Source organism: Podarcis filfolensis (genome assembly GCF_964270895.1).
Source record: "Podarcis filfolensis genome assembly, chromosome: 12".
Taxonomy (NCBI): Eukaryota; Metazoa; Chordata; class Lepidosauria; order Squamata; family Lacertidae; genus Podarcis; species Podarcis filfolensis.
In genome coordinates, this window is record NC_139614.1 from 37,919,382 (window position 1) to 37,941,725 (window position 22,344).

The following is a 22,344-nucleotide window of genomic DNA, read 5'->3' on the forward strand; positions in this document are numbered from 1 at the left end:
AAAAACTCTTTTAACCAAGAAGTGACAAGCTCTTGCAGGAATAAAATCCCAATGACCATGAACAAATTCAGTGCATGGTGCTAAGGAGAGAGCCTGAACTTCAAAGCCAAGAAATCAAATTAGATGTATGAGTTGATGCAAGCTGCAAACCTAAATACTGAAATTGTAAACACTGTATAGAACACAGTTGCTTAAGTGTTGCTATTTAATGTTGCCAGTGACAAAACAGCGGATAATCAAAATAATCTTCCCTCCTCTTCTCAGTTTGATCATGCGAGGCTGGCTTGTGTAGAGTCAAACCATTGGTCCATCAGTATTATCCATCTTCTATCTAGCTCTTGATGTGAAGGTTTTAAGTGGGGTTTCTTTTCTAGTCCCACATGGAGAATATCAAGGACTGAACCAGGGATAATTTGCCTGCAAATAATGCACTTCAAGGTCCCTCCTCCAAACAGCTACCTTCTGCCCCAGTTCTGACTGACAAGTCAGCTAGCCAATAACTTCATGGCAACCTTTCCTTCATTTTCTCCTCCTACAGCATTCCAGTTCAGATAAAGTGGTCACTTGTCCCTTTAAAAAACATACAAGTAGTAAACACTGAATGTGTATTTCAAATGCAAACCTTACTGAATGAAATACAAAGGTATAGGTGCCCAAAATGAGAGCCATTGTAGTGTAGTAGTAGTTAGAGTGTCAGACTAGGAGCTGGGAGACCAGGGTTCAGAACTCAGCCATGAAGCTCGCTAGGTGACCTTGGGCCAGTCACTGCATCTCAGCCTAGCCTACCTCACAGAGTTGTGTGGGGATTAACAGACTCCTAGAACTCTACCAGATTTTGCACATTTTGAAGACTAACATCAGAGCCATAAGGGCTAAAACCTGCACCTCCCCCAGTTATTCTGAAGACATTGGCTCTCAAAAAGTGAAAACCAGGACACCCTGAAAGCTTCTGAGGTTTTTCCCCCCCCAGACAAATCCCAAATAGTTGTTGAGCCCCAAAACTGCCAGAAAACCCCCGATTTTTCAGAAATTTCCCCGGACATCAATTCCACCTTTGAAATCCCAATAATGTCTGGGGAAATGGCAGCCCTACTCTAAGGTGCTTTGTGTGGTCCACTCACTTTTAAAGTGCACTTATTGTGGTCCAAGACTCTTCCAGCGCATGGAATCAGATTTCATTTTGACTTCACCCCTCTCCTGTATTTGATTTGAGGTCATAATAATCCATGGGATGTTCCTTGATCACATTCACATCAGTGTTCACAATCAGCGATCTTCTGACACTTTCAACGTGTTTGCAAAAGGCTACCCTCGGCTTTTACAACACTCTTTTTTCCCACTCCTCCTCCACAGTTCACCCATATAAAGCAGCCTTGCTCATCCTAACATGCTCCAGTGCATAGCAATTAGATGACTAAAAGTGACACTCAAACAAGGAGGTTATTCCATCAAGCATTATCTGGCAAGATCAGCTTGTCTTCTGTTGTCTCATCTGCCCATTTTGTGTTTGCCAGTCCAAGAAGGATTATAGTGATGCTTCTGCTTTGGGGTTTTTGTTGTTGTTTTTGTAGCTGATCCAGTTAGGTTTCACTACAAAAGATTTTTCACACACACATAAACCAGCCCTACAAGCATTTGGACAGGATTTACAGGGAGAACTTTAAAGAAAAGATCTAGAAAGCATCTTGCTTGTTGATGTGTTAAAGGAGCTGGGTGTGACCAATAGATGTTGGGAAATATGGGTTGAGAGAAGACTACCGTGTACATGTGACTTTTTATTCCAGAATCAATGGAGGCTGAGTGCTTGTTTTTTCTATGTAGCCCACACACCATCTAGATCTGTTGCATATTCCCGCCCCCCCCCAAAGCTCCCACAAAAAGTGCTTATTGAGGAACAGGTTTCATTCTGAAAATAAAAGCTTGTTGCAAATGGATTCTGCATCATCCCACAGTGTGTCCATATGAAAGAGATGTAGGTAGTTGTATCCACACCTGCCCAATGATTTGGGTGGGCTTATACCAAGATTTCAGACACCACTGGAATAGGAGGAAGAAGAAGACTTTGAGATTGCTATGCCTCTTATAGGATCCCAGGGCAGTGTATGTGCAAATGACCAAAGCAAAACAGTATGATGCTTAACCGCGGATGTTGGTAACCTACGTCACAGTTAAACTATGCCTTAGATTACTCTGACTGCCATCGTTTCACTTGTTAAAGCAATAAACCATGGTGAACACCACCCACAGTTAAGCATCATACTGTTGTTTGGTTTTTGTCATTTGCACACTGCCCTGGGATCCGATGGGATAAATGTCAGCCTAATTACTTTACAAATGGCAACAAATTGCCAAGGATTTGGCATTTTCCATGCTATTTTTGGAGCCATCAAAGATCACTTTTATTCATTTTGACAATTGAAACTGAAAGAGCTCCAGTGGCCTCGTTTTGCTTTGATTGAAAGGCGGGGATGAAGTGGGGGTGGCGGCAGGGAGGAGAGAAACTGAGCAGAAACAATAACTGTCTTGAGTCATTCTGTTGTCGATACAGCCTTGATGAATCAGGCTGTCAGGTCTTTGGAAGTGCCTTTAGAACAGAACGTCTGTGGCAAACACAAAGAATAAAATTCCACAGATTGAGATAGGGAAACGAGTGATATTTTTGTTTACAGTGCCCGTGAGCAGGATGGGGGGAGGTTGGAAATCCATCCGCCAACGTCAGATGGGAGAATTATTTTTATCAACTCTTTGGGGGCAAATGAAGAGAAGCGGCATCATTCACACCCCTCGAGGGATCCATGCCCTTTCACATTAGAGCAGGCAAAACATCGTGTTCTCATATCTGTCTCTTCTGTATACGTTGCATGATGAAGCTGGTTTCTAAAGCTAGTCGTAAAAGCATCAGTAAGGAAGAACTCCCTCTGAAACTATGCTACAAAGCTGAATATATGAGCAGCATCAGTGAACGTGAAGCGGGTGGAATGAAATTGGCGTTCTTAGAGGAAAGCCCAGGTAGAAGGAAAATGCAAGAGGAGGAACAGAAGATTCCCCTTGCGTCTTGGCTTATTTCTGTTTCTCCCCAGCTACAGCCACTGCTAAACCCTGTGGGCTGAATGTGATATATACCACACTGGCAATTATTCTAGCAACACTTCTATGTATTTGCCAGCATGGTTCCAATTTTTTTAATAATAATAAAAAATCACAGTGTGTAATGGTTGACACTAGGAATGGGAAATGACAAGTTGACTCAAGGTCTACATCCTTTCCTGATGTGGGGGGAGGGGAATAGAATAGAATGGGAAAGATAAGCTGTCACTTCCTGCATCTATTGTTTGTGGGCAGCTGCTTGATCAAAGTCACCCTGCTGACAGGACAGGCGTTGGAAAGGAGATGACCTTCATGTACAACGTTGCTGAGCAAATGGATTCAGAAATTACAGATTTGTGTGAAAGCCAAACATCACTTGCCCATATTGAAATGCCTGCAGCCTCAACATAATACTTTCCCCCGCCTGAAGTTCCTTAGGATGTACATGTAACGTACCATGACCTTTCATTTGAACAGCAGGGCGTTATCAAAAGACGTTTTTGTGCCCGCGGCTCATGTCACCTTTGAGCTTTTCTCATGTTCTTTGTGAGAATGTGCATAAGATCTTGTTCTGGGAATCCAAGGTCAGGGCCAGGGGAAAATGTGTGTGCACATGCTGGGAATTGTGGCTCTGTGAAGGGTAAACTATAATTCCTAGGAGTATTTCAGGGGCAGAGATGCTTTGAATGTGCTTTAAATGTATGGTGTGCATATGCATAAGCTCCGCACACTGTCACCACTACTGTCACCCTCCTCAAGTTAGAGAGGAAGCATCTGAAGTAGAGAGCTTCCTATGGTGGAAGATCAGGGATATGAATGCCAAAAAGAGTCTTGACAAATACAGGAGAGCCAGTGTGGTGTAGTGGTTAAGAGCAGTAGACTCGTAATCTGGTGAACCGGGTTCGCGTCTCCGCTCCTCCACATGCAGCTGCTGGGTGACCTTGGGCTGGTCACACTTCTCTGAAGTCTCTCAGCCCCACTCACCTCACAGAGTGTTTGTTGTGGGGGAGGAGGGGAAAGGAGAATGTTAGCCGCTTTGAGACTCCTTCGGGTAGTGATAAAGCGGGATATCAAATCCAAACTCCTCCTCTTCTTCAGGAGGGCCCCTGTTTCACACCCTTCAGACTGTAAAGAGAGATTGCAACGGGGCAAAGCTTAGCAACATTACCCCTGCCCCCCTCAACTCACTGGGTTGGTTCTAAACATGAGTAGAAGGTGTGAACAGGGTTATTGCTAATGTCGCAACTGTTCTTCCTGCATTTTTCTTTGCAAGTAGAAGCATCCTTCCATGTTTTTGTTTTCTTGAACAGATTTGAGCGTATTCATACTAAGAAAGGGAATTACAGTAGGTCTCTAGTTACCAACCAGGAAGATGTAGATGATCTGGCAACCTTGGAAGTACTAGATGAGGTAAGACATTTTTTTGTAAAGAAAAAAATGCTAGGGGATTTTGTAGATTGGGGAAGCTGCATGCTGAGAACAGGCACCCACCCTGGGTAATAGTCTTCAGTGATAGGACAATCTGTGGTTTAAATTTCTGGATGGGGTTGTATTTCCCTCATGGGAGTCAGTGGACTATAGCAGTGTTCCCCAACCTTGGGCCTCCAGCTGTTTTTGGACTACAACTCCCATCGTCCCTCGCTAGTAAGACCAGTGGTCAAGGATGATGGGAATTGTAGTCCAAAAACAGCTGGAGGCCCAAGGTTGGGGAACACTGGACTATAGGACCAGGTGTTATTGGGCTATAGTTCCTGATGTTCCTGACCATTGGGCATGCTGGTTGGGGTTAATAGGATCTGGAGTACAACAACATTTGGAGAGCCTTAAAGAATCAACCCTACCACCTGGAAATGCTGTTAGCCTCTGATTTTGATACTCACCAAGCCAGTGGTTCGTCATTATTAGTCGGTTTCTAGAGTGTTTTATACTTTTGAAACAGCTTTGCCAACATTGGCCAATTAATGGCACAGGAGCTGAACTAATGGATGCAATTAATCTAAGGTGTTAGGTTCTCATCCAAACATTTATTTGCACTATGATGAGCCATATGCTAAGAAGTTGTTTTTTTGCCAAAAGGCAAAAGTCATTAAATGTGATAGCATGTGTAGCTAATGAGAGAAAGAAGTAGCAAAATTCTCCTCTCCTCTCCGGTCTTGTGTGAATTTTGCAAGGCAGGTATAAAAACATGGTGGGTGATAAGAGTGAAGGTAAAATCATGGGCAACACAAGGCCAACACAAGTGCTGTATATCTACAAACTGTGGCCTGATATGTTAGGGTCTCCTACATAATGTTACCCGAAGTGGCTAAATTAGATTAGAGTCAATCTGTTACTTCTTACTTGGGGCAAATGACAAAATAAGGCAACTAAGGAAATGACGGAGATCCCCAAGTGTGTATTCTGTACAAGAGTGAGTAGACTCAGTGGAAGGACCCATAGCTCAGTGGTAGAGTACACACCTCGCACACCAAAGGTTCCAGGTTCCATCCTTGGTGTCACCATTTAATTTTAAATAGATCTTAGGCAGCAGATTAGGAGAATCTTGGAAAGTTAGTGGCGGTGAGAGTTGACAAGTTAAATAGAGCAATAGTCAGACACAGTTAGGATGGGCCATAACTCAGTGACAGAGCACATACTTTGCATGCTTTAAAGGCCCCAGATTCAACCCACAGTATCTCTAGGTAGGGCTGAGTGAGAAGGTCACTTATCAGAAACCCTGGAGAAATGCTGCCAGTCATTCCAGACAATACTGAACTGGGTGGACTCACTGTGTGACATAGTAGGAGGTCTCCTGTGGCTCTAATACATTTTTGTGCTACTAATCACTAATGCAGATGCACAGAACTGAAGGTAAATGAGCACATAGTAAGGGAACACACAATTATGCATGTTGGCAATATGGCTCAAGACACCAAAATGTTTCTGATGTCTGTGTAGTATCAAGATGCCCGAAAGTCCTGAATTTTAATTCCTTTGAATAAATTTTCAAAACCAGACACCAATAGACATGTCCTTCTCTGCCCCCCGCCCCCCCAACAGAATACAGTAACAGAGCAACTGCAAAAGAGCTACGCCAAGAATCAGATCTACACCTACGTGGGGGACATTCTCATTGCAGTCAATCCTTTTCGCAACTTAGACCTTTACGCTACTCAGGTAGGAAAATAAAATCTTGCAATTTTGAGTGATTTCACACACACACAAACACCCCTTGGTAACGTCACTGGGCTTGACCACATGTCCCTGGAGCTTTCAAAGTCCTCCCTGGAGCTGTTTGCTTAGATCTGTCGGAGAAGTGATTGATGTCCTACGCTTGGACTAAAGACAGGTCACAAGGGAAGAAGTTGTGCAAAGTCTCATTTCTCACTCTGAGTTGGAAGAGAACATTGAGTGGAACATTGCCTCTGAGCATTCTGAGCTAGGCAAATGAGTATTCCGAACCAGGTACCGTATTTTTCGCTCTATAAGACGCACCAGACCACAAGACGCACCTAGTTTTTGGAGGAGGAAAACAAGAAAAAAAAATATTCTGAATCTCAGAAGCCAGAACAGCAAGAGGGATCACTGCGCAGTGAAAGCAGCAATCCCTCTTGCTGTTCCGGCTTCTGGGATAGCTGCGCAACCTGCATTCGCTCCATAAGACGCACACACATTTCCCCTTACTTTTTAGGAGGGAAAAAGTGAGTCTTATAGAGCAAAAAAATACAGTAATTATAAATTTTGGCAGCATCACTGCTCATAACTGGTCAGTCTCATGAGGCCAGTGACACAAGATGATAGTCTAAAAACAGAGGAGTACATAGCATTTCTCTTTTAACTTTTCAGCATTCCAAATTGTACATTGGGGCCAAACGGACTGCCAACCCTCCTCACATCTTTGCTGTGGCTGATATCGCATACCAGTCCATGGTCACATTCAGCTCTGATCAGGTAGTGGTAATGGTGGGCCAGGTTTGATATACCCCTCTGGGTTGTGAAGATAGCCGGTTATAGCATGTGCTCTTCCACTCTTGCCTTCAGTGTATTGTCATATCTGGAGAAAGTGGAGCAGGGAAGACACAAAGTGCCCATCTTCTGGTTCAGCAGTTGACTGTCCTTGGAAGGGTAAGACATATCCTAGACCTCTTTATTTATGTCTTTGCCAGGCATAGGCAAACTCCAGACCTCCAGATGTTTTGGAACTACAATTCCCATCATCCCTAGCAAACAGGGCCAGTGGTCAGGGATGATGGGAATTGTAGTCTCAAAACATCTGGAGGGCCGGAGTTTGCCTATGCCTGGTCTTTGCCTTCTGCCATCCTGTACCATGCCAGCCCAGCCACCAACTTGTAAATAAAGCCTTGCCACATCTTTCTTTTGCACCCTTAAACTCCCCAACAAAATGGAGAGCGGTTCAAATAAATATGTTCCCCTAGTTAAGAAACTAATAGATGAACTAGCCCTTACTTTCTGCTAGTTATTGATGGTGAACATCCCCAGATAAGGAGGATTCCAACAACCCCACAGAGGAAAGGACTACTATTCCGTCACTATTCTGAAAAATTACATTTGTGTTTTAAAGTTCTGTGCATTTTCCTTATCGTTGTTGTTATTTTGGAATGCGTATCTAGGCTAATAACAGGACACTTCAGGAAAAAATTCTCCAAGTCAACAATCTGCTGGAGGCTTTTGGAAATGCAGGCACTATTATTAATGATAATTCCAGCAGATTTGGGAAATACCTAGAAATGAAGTTCACTTCCAGTGGAACTGTTGTAAGTGCTCTGATTTCAGAATACCTCCTAGAAAAATCAAGAGTCATACATCAAGCTGTGTAAGTAAAAGGGAAACAAAGGGGGTGCTTTTCTGGCTGTGGGAAAGAGAGAGGGAGGCTTGGTTCAAACAAGCTCTAAGGGTGGTACAGCCTATATCTCATTGGGGTGGGACTCCATCTGCCTAGCCCGGCACTGTAAAGTCTAGCAGGCATAGGGAAACTTGGCCCTCCAGATGTTTTGGGACTACAGTTCCCACCATCCCTGACCACTGGTCCGGTTAGATAGGGATGATGGGAGTTGTGGTCCCAAAACATCTGGAGGGCCGAGTTTGGGGGTGCCTGGACTAGTCCAATCAGACACCTTGGATGCAGCCTCTGAAACTGCATTGTGCATAACCTGAACTGTGTAATTATTATTATTATTATTATTATTATTATTATTATTATTATTATTATTTACATTTTATGTAGGCTAATGCCCATGTAGCTTAGGCCTGTACATCTAAGCCAGGTTTCCTCAAACCTGGTCAGGGATGATGGGAATTGTAGTTTCAAAACATCTGGAAGGCCGAGTTTGAGGAAGCCTGATCTAAGTTCTGTGTAAACGTTATGATGACCAACACATTGATTTATGTGGATTAAGCGTTAACAGTGGACTGGGAATCATGATGTCGTCTCATTCCCCTGAGTTGGGCTAAGCTACTTCTATGACTACTATTACCATTTATTGCATTTGTTAGCTATTGCAATTCTACTTTAAACTGTTTTAGGAGGGCTCATTGCCCTGAAAGGCAGTGGGAAAACATTTCAAATAAAATAAATTTTATAATAGTAGAAGACAATCAGAAATTAGACGTTACTGGTTCAATGTTGATTGTGTTTCAATAATTGCCATATTGGGGTGTGTGGTGTTGTGTTTTTTCCCATTTCAGAGGAGAGAAGAATTTTCATATTTTCTATTACATCTATGCTGGTTTGGCTGAGAAGAAAAAACTAGCTCATTACAAATTGCCAGAAAATAAACCTCCCAGGTATAACATTCCATTTGTATTGCATTCTTTAGGATAAATGCATATGTGGGCTGCCTTTGGTAGAGTGAGCCTTCTGAAATGTAGAGTTGATTCACAATTTCTCATACTCTTTTCCCTGTCCCCATCATCCTTCTAGGTATCTACAAAATGAACATCTCAGAACTGTACAAGATTTCATGAACAATAGCTTCTACAAATCCCAGTTTGAATTAATTGAGCAGTGCTTCAAGGTGATTGGGTTTACGATGGAGGTGAGTGTCAGTGATATTTTAACTTGTGCACCTTAGAGAGAGAAAAGTAGGTCTTGACTGACAGTAGCGCATATGAAGGTTGCCAATAATTTCTAGAGTAGTGGGTGTCTCACTCTCAGTTCAGGGGCCTGATCCAACCCCCACACTAATTTCTCCCTCCAAGATGCTACTAATTTTGGAGGCAGTGGCAAAAAGAAGGGGAATACATTTGACACAGTACTAGAGTGGCTGAAACCCATTGCCCTAATGGGAATGCAAATCACCTCCTCTCCAGTCATCAGATCAGCTGTTTGATGAGCAGAGAGAGGGAAATAACACCAGACTGTCTCTATTTTCCCGAGATGTCCCTGATTTAGAGAAGCCGTCCTGGTTTCTGATCTGATCCTGGAATGTCCTGCTTTTCCTTAGGATGTCCCTATTTTCACTGGAGAAATGTTGGAGGGTATGGTAGCATGTCCCTATTTTCATTTGAGAAATGTGGGAGGGTATGTATAGGGAAGTTTTTAAAATGTTTGATATTTTATTACATTTTTATATACGTTGGAAGCCACCTAGAGTAGCTGGGGCAACCCAGCAAGATGTGTGGAGTATAAATAGTAAAATTATCAGTAGGGAATGGGATGTCTCTATTTTCACTGGAGAAATGTTGGATTAGCTGAGAAGGAGGGTCTGTATGTCTAAGATTATAGCCCTCAGTTTCTAGCCAAAGAGTGAGCTGTTGGTCCATAAAAGGTTGACCACCCCATTCTAGAGTACTTTCCTAAAGGTGGCAGCTGGTGGTAGCTTTAAGTTGTGAGTCTGCATTCCAACGAACCATAATCAGTTGACTATGGAGCACGGTTGCTTGGTAGCAAAACAAACTACAATTCCTAGCTCATATTACTATGAGTCGGGGGGGGGGGGGAGGCACACAGATAGGCTGTATGTCAGAGCTTCCTTTCTAGTTCCTGGATCTAGCATGGATTCAATTGCTGGAATACCCAAGCCAGCCTGGTAATGCCCACTAAATATGGTTTGTTAAGGGAACAAAGAGAGTGACTCTGTGCCAGAGGCCAAATGGGTAGGCCTCCCTCCCTCAGCTGTCTGTTATTTGGAAAGACAAAACAGAGAGTTGAGTGATACGAGCTAGAAACTGGATGCAATAGAAGTCTGGAAAGGCAGAGAGTGCCAGGCCTGATTTCTGCTAGAATCCAAGGCTGTGGCTATGGGAGAAGCAAGACCCTCTTTTGGTGTTGATTCTGTGAACCCCTCCATCAAAGGCTCAGGTTGTATATGTGTGTAAATAAACCTTATATCATAAAGACACCACAGTCTCTGCTGTGCCTCATTTCCAAAAGGAAACACAAACCCTTCATAAGCATCTGGAACCCCCGGAATCTTGCACTGCTCAGAGTTTGGGGTGGAGTGCAACAATATGTGCAGCTAATCCAGGGATTTGTGCTTTCTTTCGTCCCGGTGTGAGTAGGAGGAGCAACTCCAGTCCAATTTGCTTGTGCATAGTTAATGCCTTACTGTGATTTGTGAACACTGCCATGAAATTGTGTTCAGTGTCAGCTTTGGCTTTTTCGGACCAGCTAGTACAAAAGACTGTAATTTCAACAAGCTTTTCATCGGGCAAAATTAGCCCTTGAAGCACACACAAGTGGGATGAGCTGTAACGTCTTTTTTCTAGTTTTCAGTGTACCCTGTTTCCTAACAGAAGAGGCTGGCTTGTCTAATTTGTGCTCCCTTAGGAGGGAATTCTGAGCTATAGCCACACACACAGCAAGTTTTGACTCTCCATTGACAGCATTCTGCTTTTCTGGGTGCACAGGATGGGGGGAAATTACATGGGAGTGCGTGAAAAAGTGAAGCCCCCAGAAATGTCTTCTTTTGACTTCTGTTTCCTCCAGATTCTGCTATGTTTAGAAAGGCTCTGGGGCAGAATTTGATTGCAGTATGGTCAAAACAACCCCCTAAGCATTTCAGAAAATCTCTCCCTTTTTAACAGCGTGGCAGGTCCCTGTGCTGTAAACACATAGCCTATATATTCCTTTGCTCCTTTAAAATCAAACTGAAGGTTACATGGCAACACACACACACACACACACGATGCAGGAAAAGGGGTGTTGGGAATAAAAGTAATCACGCCTTACAAGAAATCAGGAAAGGGTACAAAAGATGTTAGCTGCAATACATGTAACACAGTGTAATGACAGAAGTCGGTATAATCAGTAGTCAATATAATCATTTTATTCCATTTATCAGAATAATTTACAAATAGACATAGTGGGTGATTATTTCTTCAAAAGAAAAAGAATCAAAACACAAGTCTATGGGTAGTAGGTCTTTTGTTTGTTTGTTTGTTTCCTTAACCCTAAGATTTTAAGAATCAGAAAAATGTTTAGAAGAAAAGACCTGGGGGGGGGGGGGAGATCCAGAAAAACATACCCATTGAGTATTTAATAGAACTATTCTTACTCTTTTAGCGATTATAACCTCCATGCCGTACCTTTTATTAAAAAAAACATTCAAGCTGCACTGTAAAGTTAAAGCAAATTGAAGAGGGTGCAGCCCCTGGTAAAACGCTGGTTCTCTAAATGCAAGTTGGATATGAAAATGAAGAAATGAAATGCTGTGATTGTTGCCTGGGGTGTCAATTATAAGGCTATGAATGGGAATGTTTTTGTGCATCTGTCTTTCAGGAACTAGGGAGCGTATACAGCATCCTTGCTGCCATTTTAAACGTGGGCAACATCGAATTCTCTTCCGTAGTAACCGAGTACATGATTGACAAGAGCATCATTTCCAATCCAACGCCTCTGGAGAACTGTGAGTTTTCTTTCCTTTTTATAATAATTAAATGCCTTTTGCGAACTGTCTCCATAATTATGAGCTCCAGACTTATCTGCATATTGCAGAAATCTTACCTCATTGCTTGAAAAGCTCTACACAGCCTGGGCCCAGGCTCTTAACAAACATCACATGTTTTTAAAGCAGCTAGTGGGGCTGGGATGGCCTGTTTTTTCATAGAATCATAAAATTGTAGAGTTGGAAGGGACCGTGAGGGTCATCTAGTCCAACCCCCTGCAATACATAAATCTTTTGTCCAACATGGGGCTTGAACCCATGAGCCTGAGATTAAGAGTCTTATGCTCTACCAACTGAGCTAAGCTCAGTGTCTCCCACAACAGGCCACATGAATTTTTAGAAAGCCTAGACCAGTGTTTCCCAAACTTGGGTCTCCAGCTGTTTTTGGCCTACAACGCCCACCATCCCTAGCTAAGCAGGACCAATGGTCAGGGATTATAGGAACTGAAGTCCAAAAACAGCTGGAGACCCAAGTTTGGGAAACACTGGTCTAGAGTTTGAGTAGGGATTTTCCTCCTGTGACCCTCAACCTTGAGATTATTTCCTGAGATGAATAGCTGTAGCACTGGGGGACTGGAGAAGATCTTTCCTGAGGCTGAGTACCTGAGCATCTGGGTGATTAGTTTTTTGCTTTGGGGACAGCTGAGGTCCCTGGTAAGTGTGGTAAGGAATGGGACCCCCTGCCTGGTCCATAGTCCAGAGAGAAGCTGCACTCAATCTTGCAGCCTCTTGCACCAGCTCCTTGCTGGGTCAGGGAGCATAGAAGCCCTGCTGGCAGAGCCTACACAACAGGGGTGACACCATAGAGTTTCATCTCTTCAGGAGTCCCAACAGTGAGAACACTACCCCCTTCTATTCCCCCCCCCACGAACCTGGAGGAGGTTAGATAGTGGGAGGGCCTAAGGTGCATGTCTGGTTTCCTGCACAGGGTGAGAGCCTGTACAACAAAGAAAGACACCAGATGCCTTCAGAGTGAGAGTCTGTAACTGACAGAAGGCTGGTCCTCCCTTGGTGTGAGACAGTGGGGGAGTAGATGCGCTCTGGCATGATAGTAACTTGGTGAGCTCTGTGGACTTTAGTAACATGGTTCCCAGTTCTGTCAGGTGCCTTCTGGGATGATGCCATTAGGTCCAGTAGTGGACAACTCTGGGGTTGCGTGCTCATCTCGCTCTATAGGCTGAGGGAGCTGGCATTTGTCGACAGACAGCTTCCGGGTCATGTGTCCAGCATGACTAAGCTGCTTCTGGCAAACCAGAGCAGCACATGGAAATGCCTATACCTTCCTGCCAGAGCGGTACCTATTTATCTACTTGCACTTGACGTGCTTTTGAACTGCTAGGTTGGCAGGAGCTGGGACTGAACAATGGGAGCTCACCCCGTCACAGGGATTCGAACTGCCAACCTTCCGATCGGCAAACCCTAGGCTCAGTGGTTTAGACCACAGCACCACCCATGTCCCTCTGGGATGATTAGTTGGGGCTGATTTTGTCGTGTGCTGTTGTTGTTTGCACAATGTGTTTGAGAAGCATTTGGGGAAGGAGGGACATGGGTCAGGCCACCCCAGTTTCAGTGATCATGGATAAAGGAAGATATAGCCATTGGGAAGTGATATCATGAGGACAAGGCTATAAAACTGGCAGGGACCCTCTACAGCACCCTTTATCAGCCCAGATCGCATGAAGCCAAAAGAACTCAGCAGCCCTTACAGAAGAATGCAAATAATGAAAAGCACAGGTGAAAACAAGCCCTGCCTTATTTAAAGCCTCAAACAGCCAAATGCAATTGCATCGTGAAAATTACAAATACGCAGTTGCAAAACGCAAAGACTCTTTATGTATATTTGTAAGGAACACACGTCTACTTCTTTGCTGGTGTATTTCCCCCTCTGCTTTGATCTTCTTGCAGAGCAAGGAGCTGCAGTCTTCATATTTTGCACAACATCAAAGCCCTTTTCCTTCTCAGCTACTTCCCACTGTACAGTTGACGGGCAGAAGGGGACCCAGGGTGCTTAATGAAATGCATGTAGTATCCAGTCTGTGGTCCAGGGGTCCCCCTCACCTGTTGTAAGGAGCTTTTACATATAAAATTAAGAAATGTTTGATACATTATGGATGTGACACCATTCCTCCGTTTTCCAGCCGCATCTTTGCTGTGTATACAGGCAGATGAACTGCAAGAAGCTCTGACCTCTCATTGTGTGGTGGCCCGAGGGGAAACTATTATACGGCCCAACACGATGGAAAAAGCTTTTGATGTAAGAGACGCCACAGCCAAAGCCTTGTACGGGCGTCTCTTTAGTTGGATAGTCAACCGCATCAATGCGCTGCTCAAGCCAGGTACATTTTTAAGGTAAGGGTTTTTTCCTCTCTTGTAAGGAACAGAACCTTGTTTCAATGTGAAATGCATAGTATCTGGAATGTCCCGCGACCCCAGTCACCCAGACCAGAAATTTCAAATGGAATACAGTACCAATTTCACTAGCTATTACTAAACTCAACTTTTAAGATATTCTATTCTAAGCCCTTGCAAACGAAGCAAGAACAAGAGTGAACAGTTTGTAGTTGTTCTTCTCAGCAGCACAAACATGTCTCTTTTAGCCACATCCCTTGCCTTATCCCTCCCTTAGGTTTAAATTCACAGTTTGGGCTCACTCCACCACTCCATGCATATAGAAGCCTCACCTCTTCCTTTCTTCATTCCAGTATGCAAGCATAAGGTCTGATTTACACATTGCAAGGAGCCTGTGATATGCACTGGCCATGGCTTCTGTGTGTGGTAGCTTATGCCTGCAGCAGGGTGAAAAGAAGAGCTCACCATGTGGATTGGCTGTCAGCTGGTGTTTCTGGCAGCTGCTGCCAAAGGTGTGAAAACTGACAGTGTGATCAGAGTGATCCATGCAGTGCTATTTTGTGTGTTGCAGCAGCTGCAGTGAAAGCAGTTTCAATCTGCCTTCATGTGCCATTCATGATAAACCTGCCCTGAGAATTCACTACAGGTTGCTATCTTAGTTTTTGCCTGGGTAGTGATAACATTTGCATAGTGCACAAACAGATGTGCTCCTTCCTCTCCACCTTGCAGAAAATGGACCAAACCAATTTAATTTAGCAGCAGACCCTGGACTAGTTTTCACCTTTCAGCAGGTCTTGACCTATAATGGCTAATAAAAAGGCTTCTGGGCTTTTAACAAAGGTTATTTTAAACACCTTTTTCATTTCATTATATATCATTTCCCAATATTTCTTGATTATTTTACAATTCCACCACATATGTAAAAACATACCCTCTTTTTCTTTACACTTCCAACATTTTTTAGAGCCTGTTTTATACATTTTTGCCATTGTTACAGGTGTAATATACCATCTATACATCATCTTCATATAATTATCTTTTAACAATATGCAATCAGTAAATTTTAAATTAGATTTCCATAATTTTTCCCGATCTCCCATTTGTATATTGTGTCCCAGGTCTTGTGCCCACTTTATCATCACACTTTTGACTTCCTTGTCTTTAGTTTCCCACTCTAATAGTAACTTACATGCTTTCCTTAGGAGTTTTGTATTATCTTCAATGATTTCACTTTGGAATCTAGATAAAGTATAGCTGAATCCTTTTTTTACCTTCTTTAAATACTGCGTTTAATTGTAAGTGTTGCAGCCAATCTCTTACATATATTTTAAGCAAGGGGCTTTTGTCCTGATTCAGCCGGGATACATTGCTGTAGAGCAAGATGCCTTTGTAAATTCAGATTTGCAATGCAAATTAACCCACGGGATATGCAAATACTTGTGCCTTGTATGAACACTTTTTGCCCAGGAGCAAGGACTGGCTGATCTTGTGGCCACTCTTACATTCAGAAATAAAGGGCTTGTAGTTAGACATTCGGTCTCCAGCTGTCTCTCCTTGGCACACAGCACATTAGACTCTGTCAGAATCTCAAACTAGAGGAGACCCTGCCCGGTTGCTGACTCCCAACCGTGTTAAACCAGACATGTAATAGTTATGTTTTTGAAGTAGCTGCAGGGTTGAAGCTGATGTGAAATAACCAAACGGCGCTGGAGAATCTAATGTGCAAATTCTGTACATTTCAGCGGAAATGACGAAGGGCTGAACATTGGGATTCTTGACATCTTTGGTTTTGAAAACTTCAAAAAGAATTCGTTTGAACAGCTCTGCATCAACATTGCCAATGAGCAGATCCAGTTCTACTTCAACCAACATGTCTTTGCATGGGAGCAGGTGGGTGCTATAATTTGTGTGTCTGTGTTGTGTTTATTTTAAGTGTTTTATGTTGCTTAAAAAAAAACCAACCAGCTCAAAGCATCGTACAAAACCAAAAGAGTTGGTCAGTTTTTAAAATCGCATAAAGACAACACTGAAATGACAGCATCAAATTGCCTACTGAATTATTGGGCCACTCAAAAAACCAGGAGAAAAAAAGATGCATTCGCTAAAGGCAAACACAGAGGTAGGACTCTCAGTCAGCTTATGTTTTACTCAGAGTTCACCCATCGAAATCAGTGGACATGACTACGTTAGGTCCATTAACTTCACTAGGTCTAACTTTGAGTAAACCTAGTTGAATGCCACCTCAAGTGTTCGAACCAACACCTTTTGCACACCGACAGGGAGAGCGCCTCTCAGCTAATGCATCCCTCACCCCATTCTTAACGAGCGTACTAATCTATGTGCATAGGACCCCTTCTCACACATTCTGAATGTAGGGCAACCCAAGGAATATGGTGGAGGCTAGGCATGCCAACTCCTAGAGGTGGAGGTGTCTTTTACTCCCCTCCATATTGGTTGGCAGAGGGCCGGGGCCCCTCAATGTTGAGGTGGCAGAGGAGGCTGACGGCAGAGCCAAGCAAGGCACAGTTCCGTGGCTGGCTCCTCCTGAGCGCAAGAGAGGAAGCCGCACTGCACTCAGCCTCCTCCCGACGATGCATGTGCAACACATGTCAGGCCCCCCAAGGTGCAAGACCCTCTGGTGGAAGCAGGGCTGACAAGTGTGACCAAGCAGACCTTTTCAGTCTCTTTACCTCCCCTGCTTGGGAGGTGTTTAAGGACATAGGTAAAGGTAAAGGGACCCTGACCATTAGGTCCAGTCATGACCAACTCTGGGGTTGCGGTGCTCATCTCGCTTTATTGGCTGAGGGAGCCGGCGTACAGCTACCAGGTCATGTGGCCAGCATGACTAAGCCGCTTCTGGCGAACCAGAGCAGCACACGGAAACGCCGTTTACCTTCCCGCTGGAGCAGTACCTACCGTATTGTTTGCACCATAACACTCACTTTTTTCCTCCTAGAAAGTAAGGGGAAATGTCTGTGCGTGTTATGGAGGAAATGCCTACGGGTGGCATGCCTACGGATTTTCCTCCTCTAAAAACTACATGTGTGTTATGGTCGGATGCGTGTTATAGAGCGGAAAATACGGTATTTATCTACTTCCACTTTGACATGCTTTCGAACTGCTCGGTTGGCAGGAGCAGGGACCAAGCAACGGGAGCTCACCCCGTCACGGGGATTCGAACCGCCAACCTTTTGATCGGCAAGTCCTAGGCTCTGTGGTTTAACCCACAGCGCCACCCCTGTCCCATTTAAGGACATAAGAACGAAATGCCTTTCTTTTACCCAGCATCCTCTTCTCACGGTGGCCAACCAGTTGCTCAGGGGAAGCCGCTGACCAGAAACCAAGGGCAGCCCCACTCTCTCCACCTGTGATTCCCAACAGCTGGAATTCACAGGCTTGCAACCTCCAGCAATAGAAGTATGAGGAAGTCACTGTGGCTTGTAACTATGGATAGCTTTACCGTTACCAAATTTGTCTAATCCTCTTTCAAAGCCACCCAAGTTGGTGGCCACCGCTGGTTCTGAGAGTGAATTTCATAGTTTAAATATTTGCGTGTTCAGACCCAGAAACCTCCCCCCTAAATAAATTCACACTTGACTCAAAATTTTGGTTTTGGTTTTTGGCAGAATTTAGGCCACAACTTTATTGGTTACAGAAAGTGACTGGTTGCATAGGCTCTGGTTCAACTAGCTCCCTGCCATGCAGGTAGCGCTGACCCAGGGTTCCAGCTTAGGTCAGCCAAGGGTGAACACCTGGATAAGTGGAAAGCTGGGAACGGGTTACCTCCACCACCCAAATGCCCCCCTGGACTCAGGCACAGGCACAACCCCCTCTCAGGGGTTGACCAAACCACTGAGTCCCTGGATTCCTTTAATGGAATACCCTTCACATAGGGATGGCGAGAGTGTTCTCCTATCCCTATCACCTGAACCAGAGCCTATCCGCAACCTTACAAGTTGTGACGATTTGCTAGATGGCAGGCAAAACCCAAATGGCAAGAGCCAAACAGCCAAGTGGGGAAAATTCCTGCCATGCCCCTGTCCCAATGACAGACAACACGACGGCATAGCAAGGTCAAGTGCAAAGCCCTAAAAGTAGGGAGAGGTGGGCGGGTGTTCCGAATGCACGTGCCGAAAGAGGAAGCTCTGGGTCATTTGCATGGGCATAAATAGGTCCCTCGAACTGTTTGGACTGCGTCCCATTGGCCAGATTGTACCCAGCTTCGAGGGACCTACCAATCGGGTGTTGTGGCTGACCAGTCGTACCCACCCACAACACAGGGTGTCGGTTTTCCAGGTCTCACTGCAATACATTTCCTCTTTAAGGGAGTACCTGATTTGGTGCATGAAGTACTTTCTTTTGTCTATCCCGCTAATTTTTAAGGATAAGGTCATTCTACATGTAAAAAGAGCATTTAATGCAAAGGCTAAAAGGTTGTGGGTGGGTGTGGTGAAAGTGAGCCTGGTAATTTTGAACCCATACCCAATTTTATCTAGGAGAAGTTACCTACAACTTCTCTTGGAGAGCCAACGAACAACCAAAGACTGTAAAATGCTTTGTTTATAATACATTCTATGCAGAACTGCATGATTGCTTTCTGCAATTTAAATGTCCGTCTAAAACTACATTAGGCTTCCCATTTACAGTATCCAGGCAACAGAACACAGTGATAATAGGTTTGGTGCAAATGCTATGTTGTTTTCATGAGGAATAAGGTGTACTGTGTAATTTATGGTTCAGCAGCAGAATATTTTTTTTTAAGTGAATATCATACAGAGCAGCTCTTTAAAAACCTGGAACTTTTATAATCATTTGCCAACAAGCATATTAACCATGAATATTCTGTGGGAGAGGGAAATGACAATTTGCTTTTATTTCAGTTTTGAAATTTATTGCAATTCAAAAGGTGGGGGGGGGGGGGTTAGTCTGACTGTACAGTTTAATCTGATTTTTTAAGACGGATGCCAAATGAGATAGTGCAATTACCAAAATGCTAATGAACTTGAAGGGTCAGTGAACAGACTTCAGGAGCTTATTAAAAGGGTGAAAAATGAATATTTAACAGTTTAAAATGGCAGTGGGGTATTTGTTTAGGAAAAGATTCCCCAGTCAAGGAAAAGAGCAAATGTTACAGAAACTGCTGACTATAAGCCTCGATCCAGTAAACTCCTTTTTTTTATTATGCTGCCCCCCCCCCAGACTGTCAGTATTTTGTGGGAGGAATTCAGGAGCATACCGGGGCAAGCTGGGTTTGTGCCATTGAAGTGGATTAAAGCACTCTGTTGCCGCAGCACAACAAATCCGCTTTTGCAAAGAAATTGACTTTTTTGTGGGTAGGAAAATGGCAGTGGAATGCACTGGAACACGTAGGGTGAACAAATGAGAAGTTCATCAAGCAAATCAGGATGGATGCTTGTCATGGAACAGTTGCTATATGTCAAGCATCTCAGTTGTTGAGCTCTGGTCCTGCTTACATTCTTCCCACAAGCTTTGTGCAAGCAAGCCAGGATGAATGCTTTAAAAGGGTCATCTGGAAGAACCCTAAATTTAGATACCCCCAGACTCTTAATACGAGCTCTTAGCAGCCTAAATCAGGAGACTTGGAGAGCATTGGGGGAGGGTTTGTGGAGGAAGAAGAGGAAGGAAAGGACCTCTTTACTGCCTACCTGAAAATTTCCTCCACTGTGCTGTAGATTCGGAGCTTGCTCTCTGCTCTGAACCAAAGTGCAGCTTAATTGCCATATAAAGGGTACCTTTTCTACTCCCCAGAAGTCTCCCTTTATAGTGGAAGAAGGAGAGATGTTATTCTTTCCCTCCACCCCTCCCCCACTTCATAGCATGCATCCTGCCATTTCAAGGGTGGCTTAGTAAAAACTCTTCCCAGTTTCATACCACAAGAATAAGTGAGGAAAAAACAGCTCTCACCTGGAAGAGTAGGCTTTTACAGTGCCAAATAAGGTAATAAATAGGCTTGTCCCTTTGGAATACGCTATAATCTAAAATAACTCCTTTAACTGCACTTTGAATAAGTGGTTTCCAGATGGCTACTCTACTGCTTAATGTGTCTTTTGCTTTAGAGGCAGAATATATTTATATTTGTAAAATGCACTTAACCCACATAACACATATCATTATAACCAAGAGAAGGAGACTATTAACCTGAATGGCTCAGATACAAGCTATTTGCTGTAGCTGCTTTTGCACTGGTCACTTAATGTAACAGCTCCTATGTGTGCAATGCTAACTGGACAAATCATAGTGGCTATGACAACCTATCACATATTTGCAGTTATATATATAAAGAGGTGGAGATACCACCCATAGTTCAGTTGGGAAAGCAGGAGACTCTTAATCTGAGTCATACGTTCAAGCAGATTCCTGCATTGCAGAGGGTTGGACTAGATGACCCTAGCAGTCCCTTTCAACTCTACAATTCTATAATTCTAATTAACCACTCACCCTTCAACAAAGTTTCCAAAGAGGTTTACAAAAAAAAAAACCCAACAAGATAGAATATATTGCTAAAATATAATGAAAATTGGCACTTATCCTGCTAATTGGAGCAAAAACGCCAATTTCAGCCCATTGAGAAAACGCTGGGGAATCACCAGCCACCACAAATCACATAAACCAGCTCCCACTCAATGTACTCCTCTACAGCTTTACTGTAAGAGGCAGGTATTAACCTCACCTACACCTTTAGTGCTCACTGATGCTGCTTTTGGTAATCTTGATGGAGAATCTAGAGACTTAATGAAGATGGGAGGTTATTGTGTGGTGGCCATTTCCTGTCAGTATGTCACATCAGTGGGGACACTGTGCTTTTGTCATACAAAAGCTGACTGAGAACTCATAAATAGTGGTTTAATATCCCACACACCCCTGCATTTTCAACCCTGTCAACCTGTCTACTTTTCACAAGAATTGACTATTTTAGGAACACCTTTTATCAGCACGACACAGAAGTGTTTGTTCTGGTGCATGTGAGGATCATGGCGATGTTTTAGTCATCTTAGAATCATGTCTGTAGGTTTAAAAATACTTAGTGTGGAGATTTTGGGTCATAAAAATGCCTTTGACGGGAAACAGGGGCTTTAGTTTTCCCCAAACTAAGGATAAAAGATTTGTTGCAGAACAGATTTATTTCCGGGGATGGGGGTGCTAAAAGCACCGACTCCCTTCTGTGTTCTTCATTTACATGAGCACTTTGCAGTGTTGCTCAGCAAAGCACATTTTGTCCTCTGTTGCAGAATGAATACCTGTACGAAGGCGTTGATGCACGAGTTATTGAGTATGAAGACAACAGGCCCCTGTTAGATATGTTCCTGCAAAAACCAATGGGATTATTGTCCTTGCTTGATGAGGAAAGCCGGTTTCCTCGCGCCACTGATCAGACGCTTGTGGGTAAGCCATTTGCAGCTTGTACTTAAAGGTATTAACAGTCCAAGTTAAAGAGCATTTCCTTGTGTTTACATATTCCGTTGTCAAAGGGTTCCAGGTTCAATCCCTGCTATCTCCAGCTAGGGTCAGGGAAAACTTCAGTCTCAACCTCTGGACAACCACTGCCAATCAGAATAGACCAAAGGGTGCCAGTGGCAATTCTGTGTCTCATTTATTTATTTATTTTAATGGAACCCCTTATATGGGATTTGTATATAAATTTTCCCTCGCTGGGAAAAATCCATGTAGCACAAGCATGAATAGTTGGCCCTGGAGAATGTTTGACGTTTTCTCTCCTTATGGCTTTGATCTATAGGCTACCACTAAAACGAGGCTGCATTTTAAACTGTATTCTAACTTATGTTTTAATCAACTGTTTTTGTGTGTGTGTTTTGGGGGTTTTTTGTTTGTGTTTTTGTTTTGAATGTTTTTACTGTATTTATAGGAACGTGGGTGGCGCTGTGGGTAAAACCTCAGTGCCTAGGACTTGCTGATCGTAAGGTCGGCGGTTCGAATCCCCGCGGCGGGGTGAGCTCCCGTTGTTCAGTCCCAGCTCCTGCCCACCTAGCAGTTCGAAAGCACC

The 22,344-nt window shown here is 43.7% G+C and overlaps 1 protein-coding gene across 2 annotated transcripts in view; it reads left to right on the plus strand.

Annotated features, from left to right (window-relative positions):
- Positions 1 to 22,344, plus strand: part of MYO3A (myosin IIIA) — a 103,294-nt gene that overhangs the window by 42,824 nt on the left and 38,126 nt on the right. For both annotated transcript variants that reach the window (XM_083579211.1, XM_083579212.1), the window contains exons 10-20: positions 4,398 to 4,497; positions 6,127 to 6,243; positions 6,913 to 7,017; positions 7,108 to 7,191; positions 7,698 to 7,900; positions 8,773 to 8,871; positions 9,008 to 9,122; positions 11,807 to 11,933; positions 14,111 to 14,321; positions 16,064 to 16,211; positions 21,572 to 21,725. In XM_083579211.1, coding sequence (XP_083435337.1) covers positions 4,398 to 4,497; positions 6,127 to 6,243; positions 6,913 to 7,017; positions 7,108 to 7,191; positions 7,698 to 7,900; positions 8,773 to 8,871; positions 9,008 to 9,122; positions 11,807 to 11,933; positions 14,111 to 14,321; positions 16,064 to 16,211; positions 21,572 to 21,725 — 1,463 coding nt within the window. The remainder of the gene's footprint in view (positions 1 to 4,397; positions 4,498 to 6,126; positions 6,244 to 6,912; positions 7,018 to 7,107; positions 7,192 to 7,697; positions 7,901 to 8,772; positions 8,872 to 9,007; positions 9,123 to 11,806; positions 11,934 to 14,110; positions 14,322 to 16,063; positions 16,212 to 21,571; positions 21,726 to 22,344) is intronic.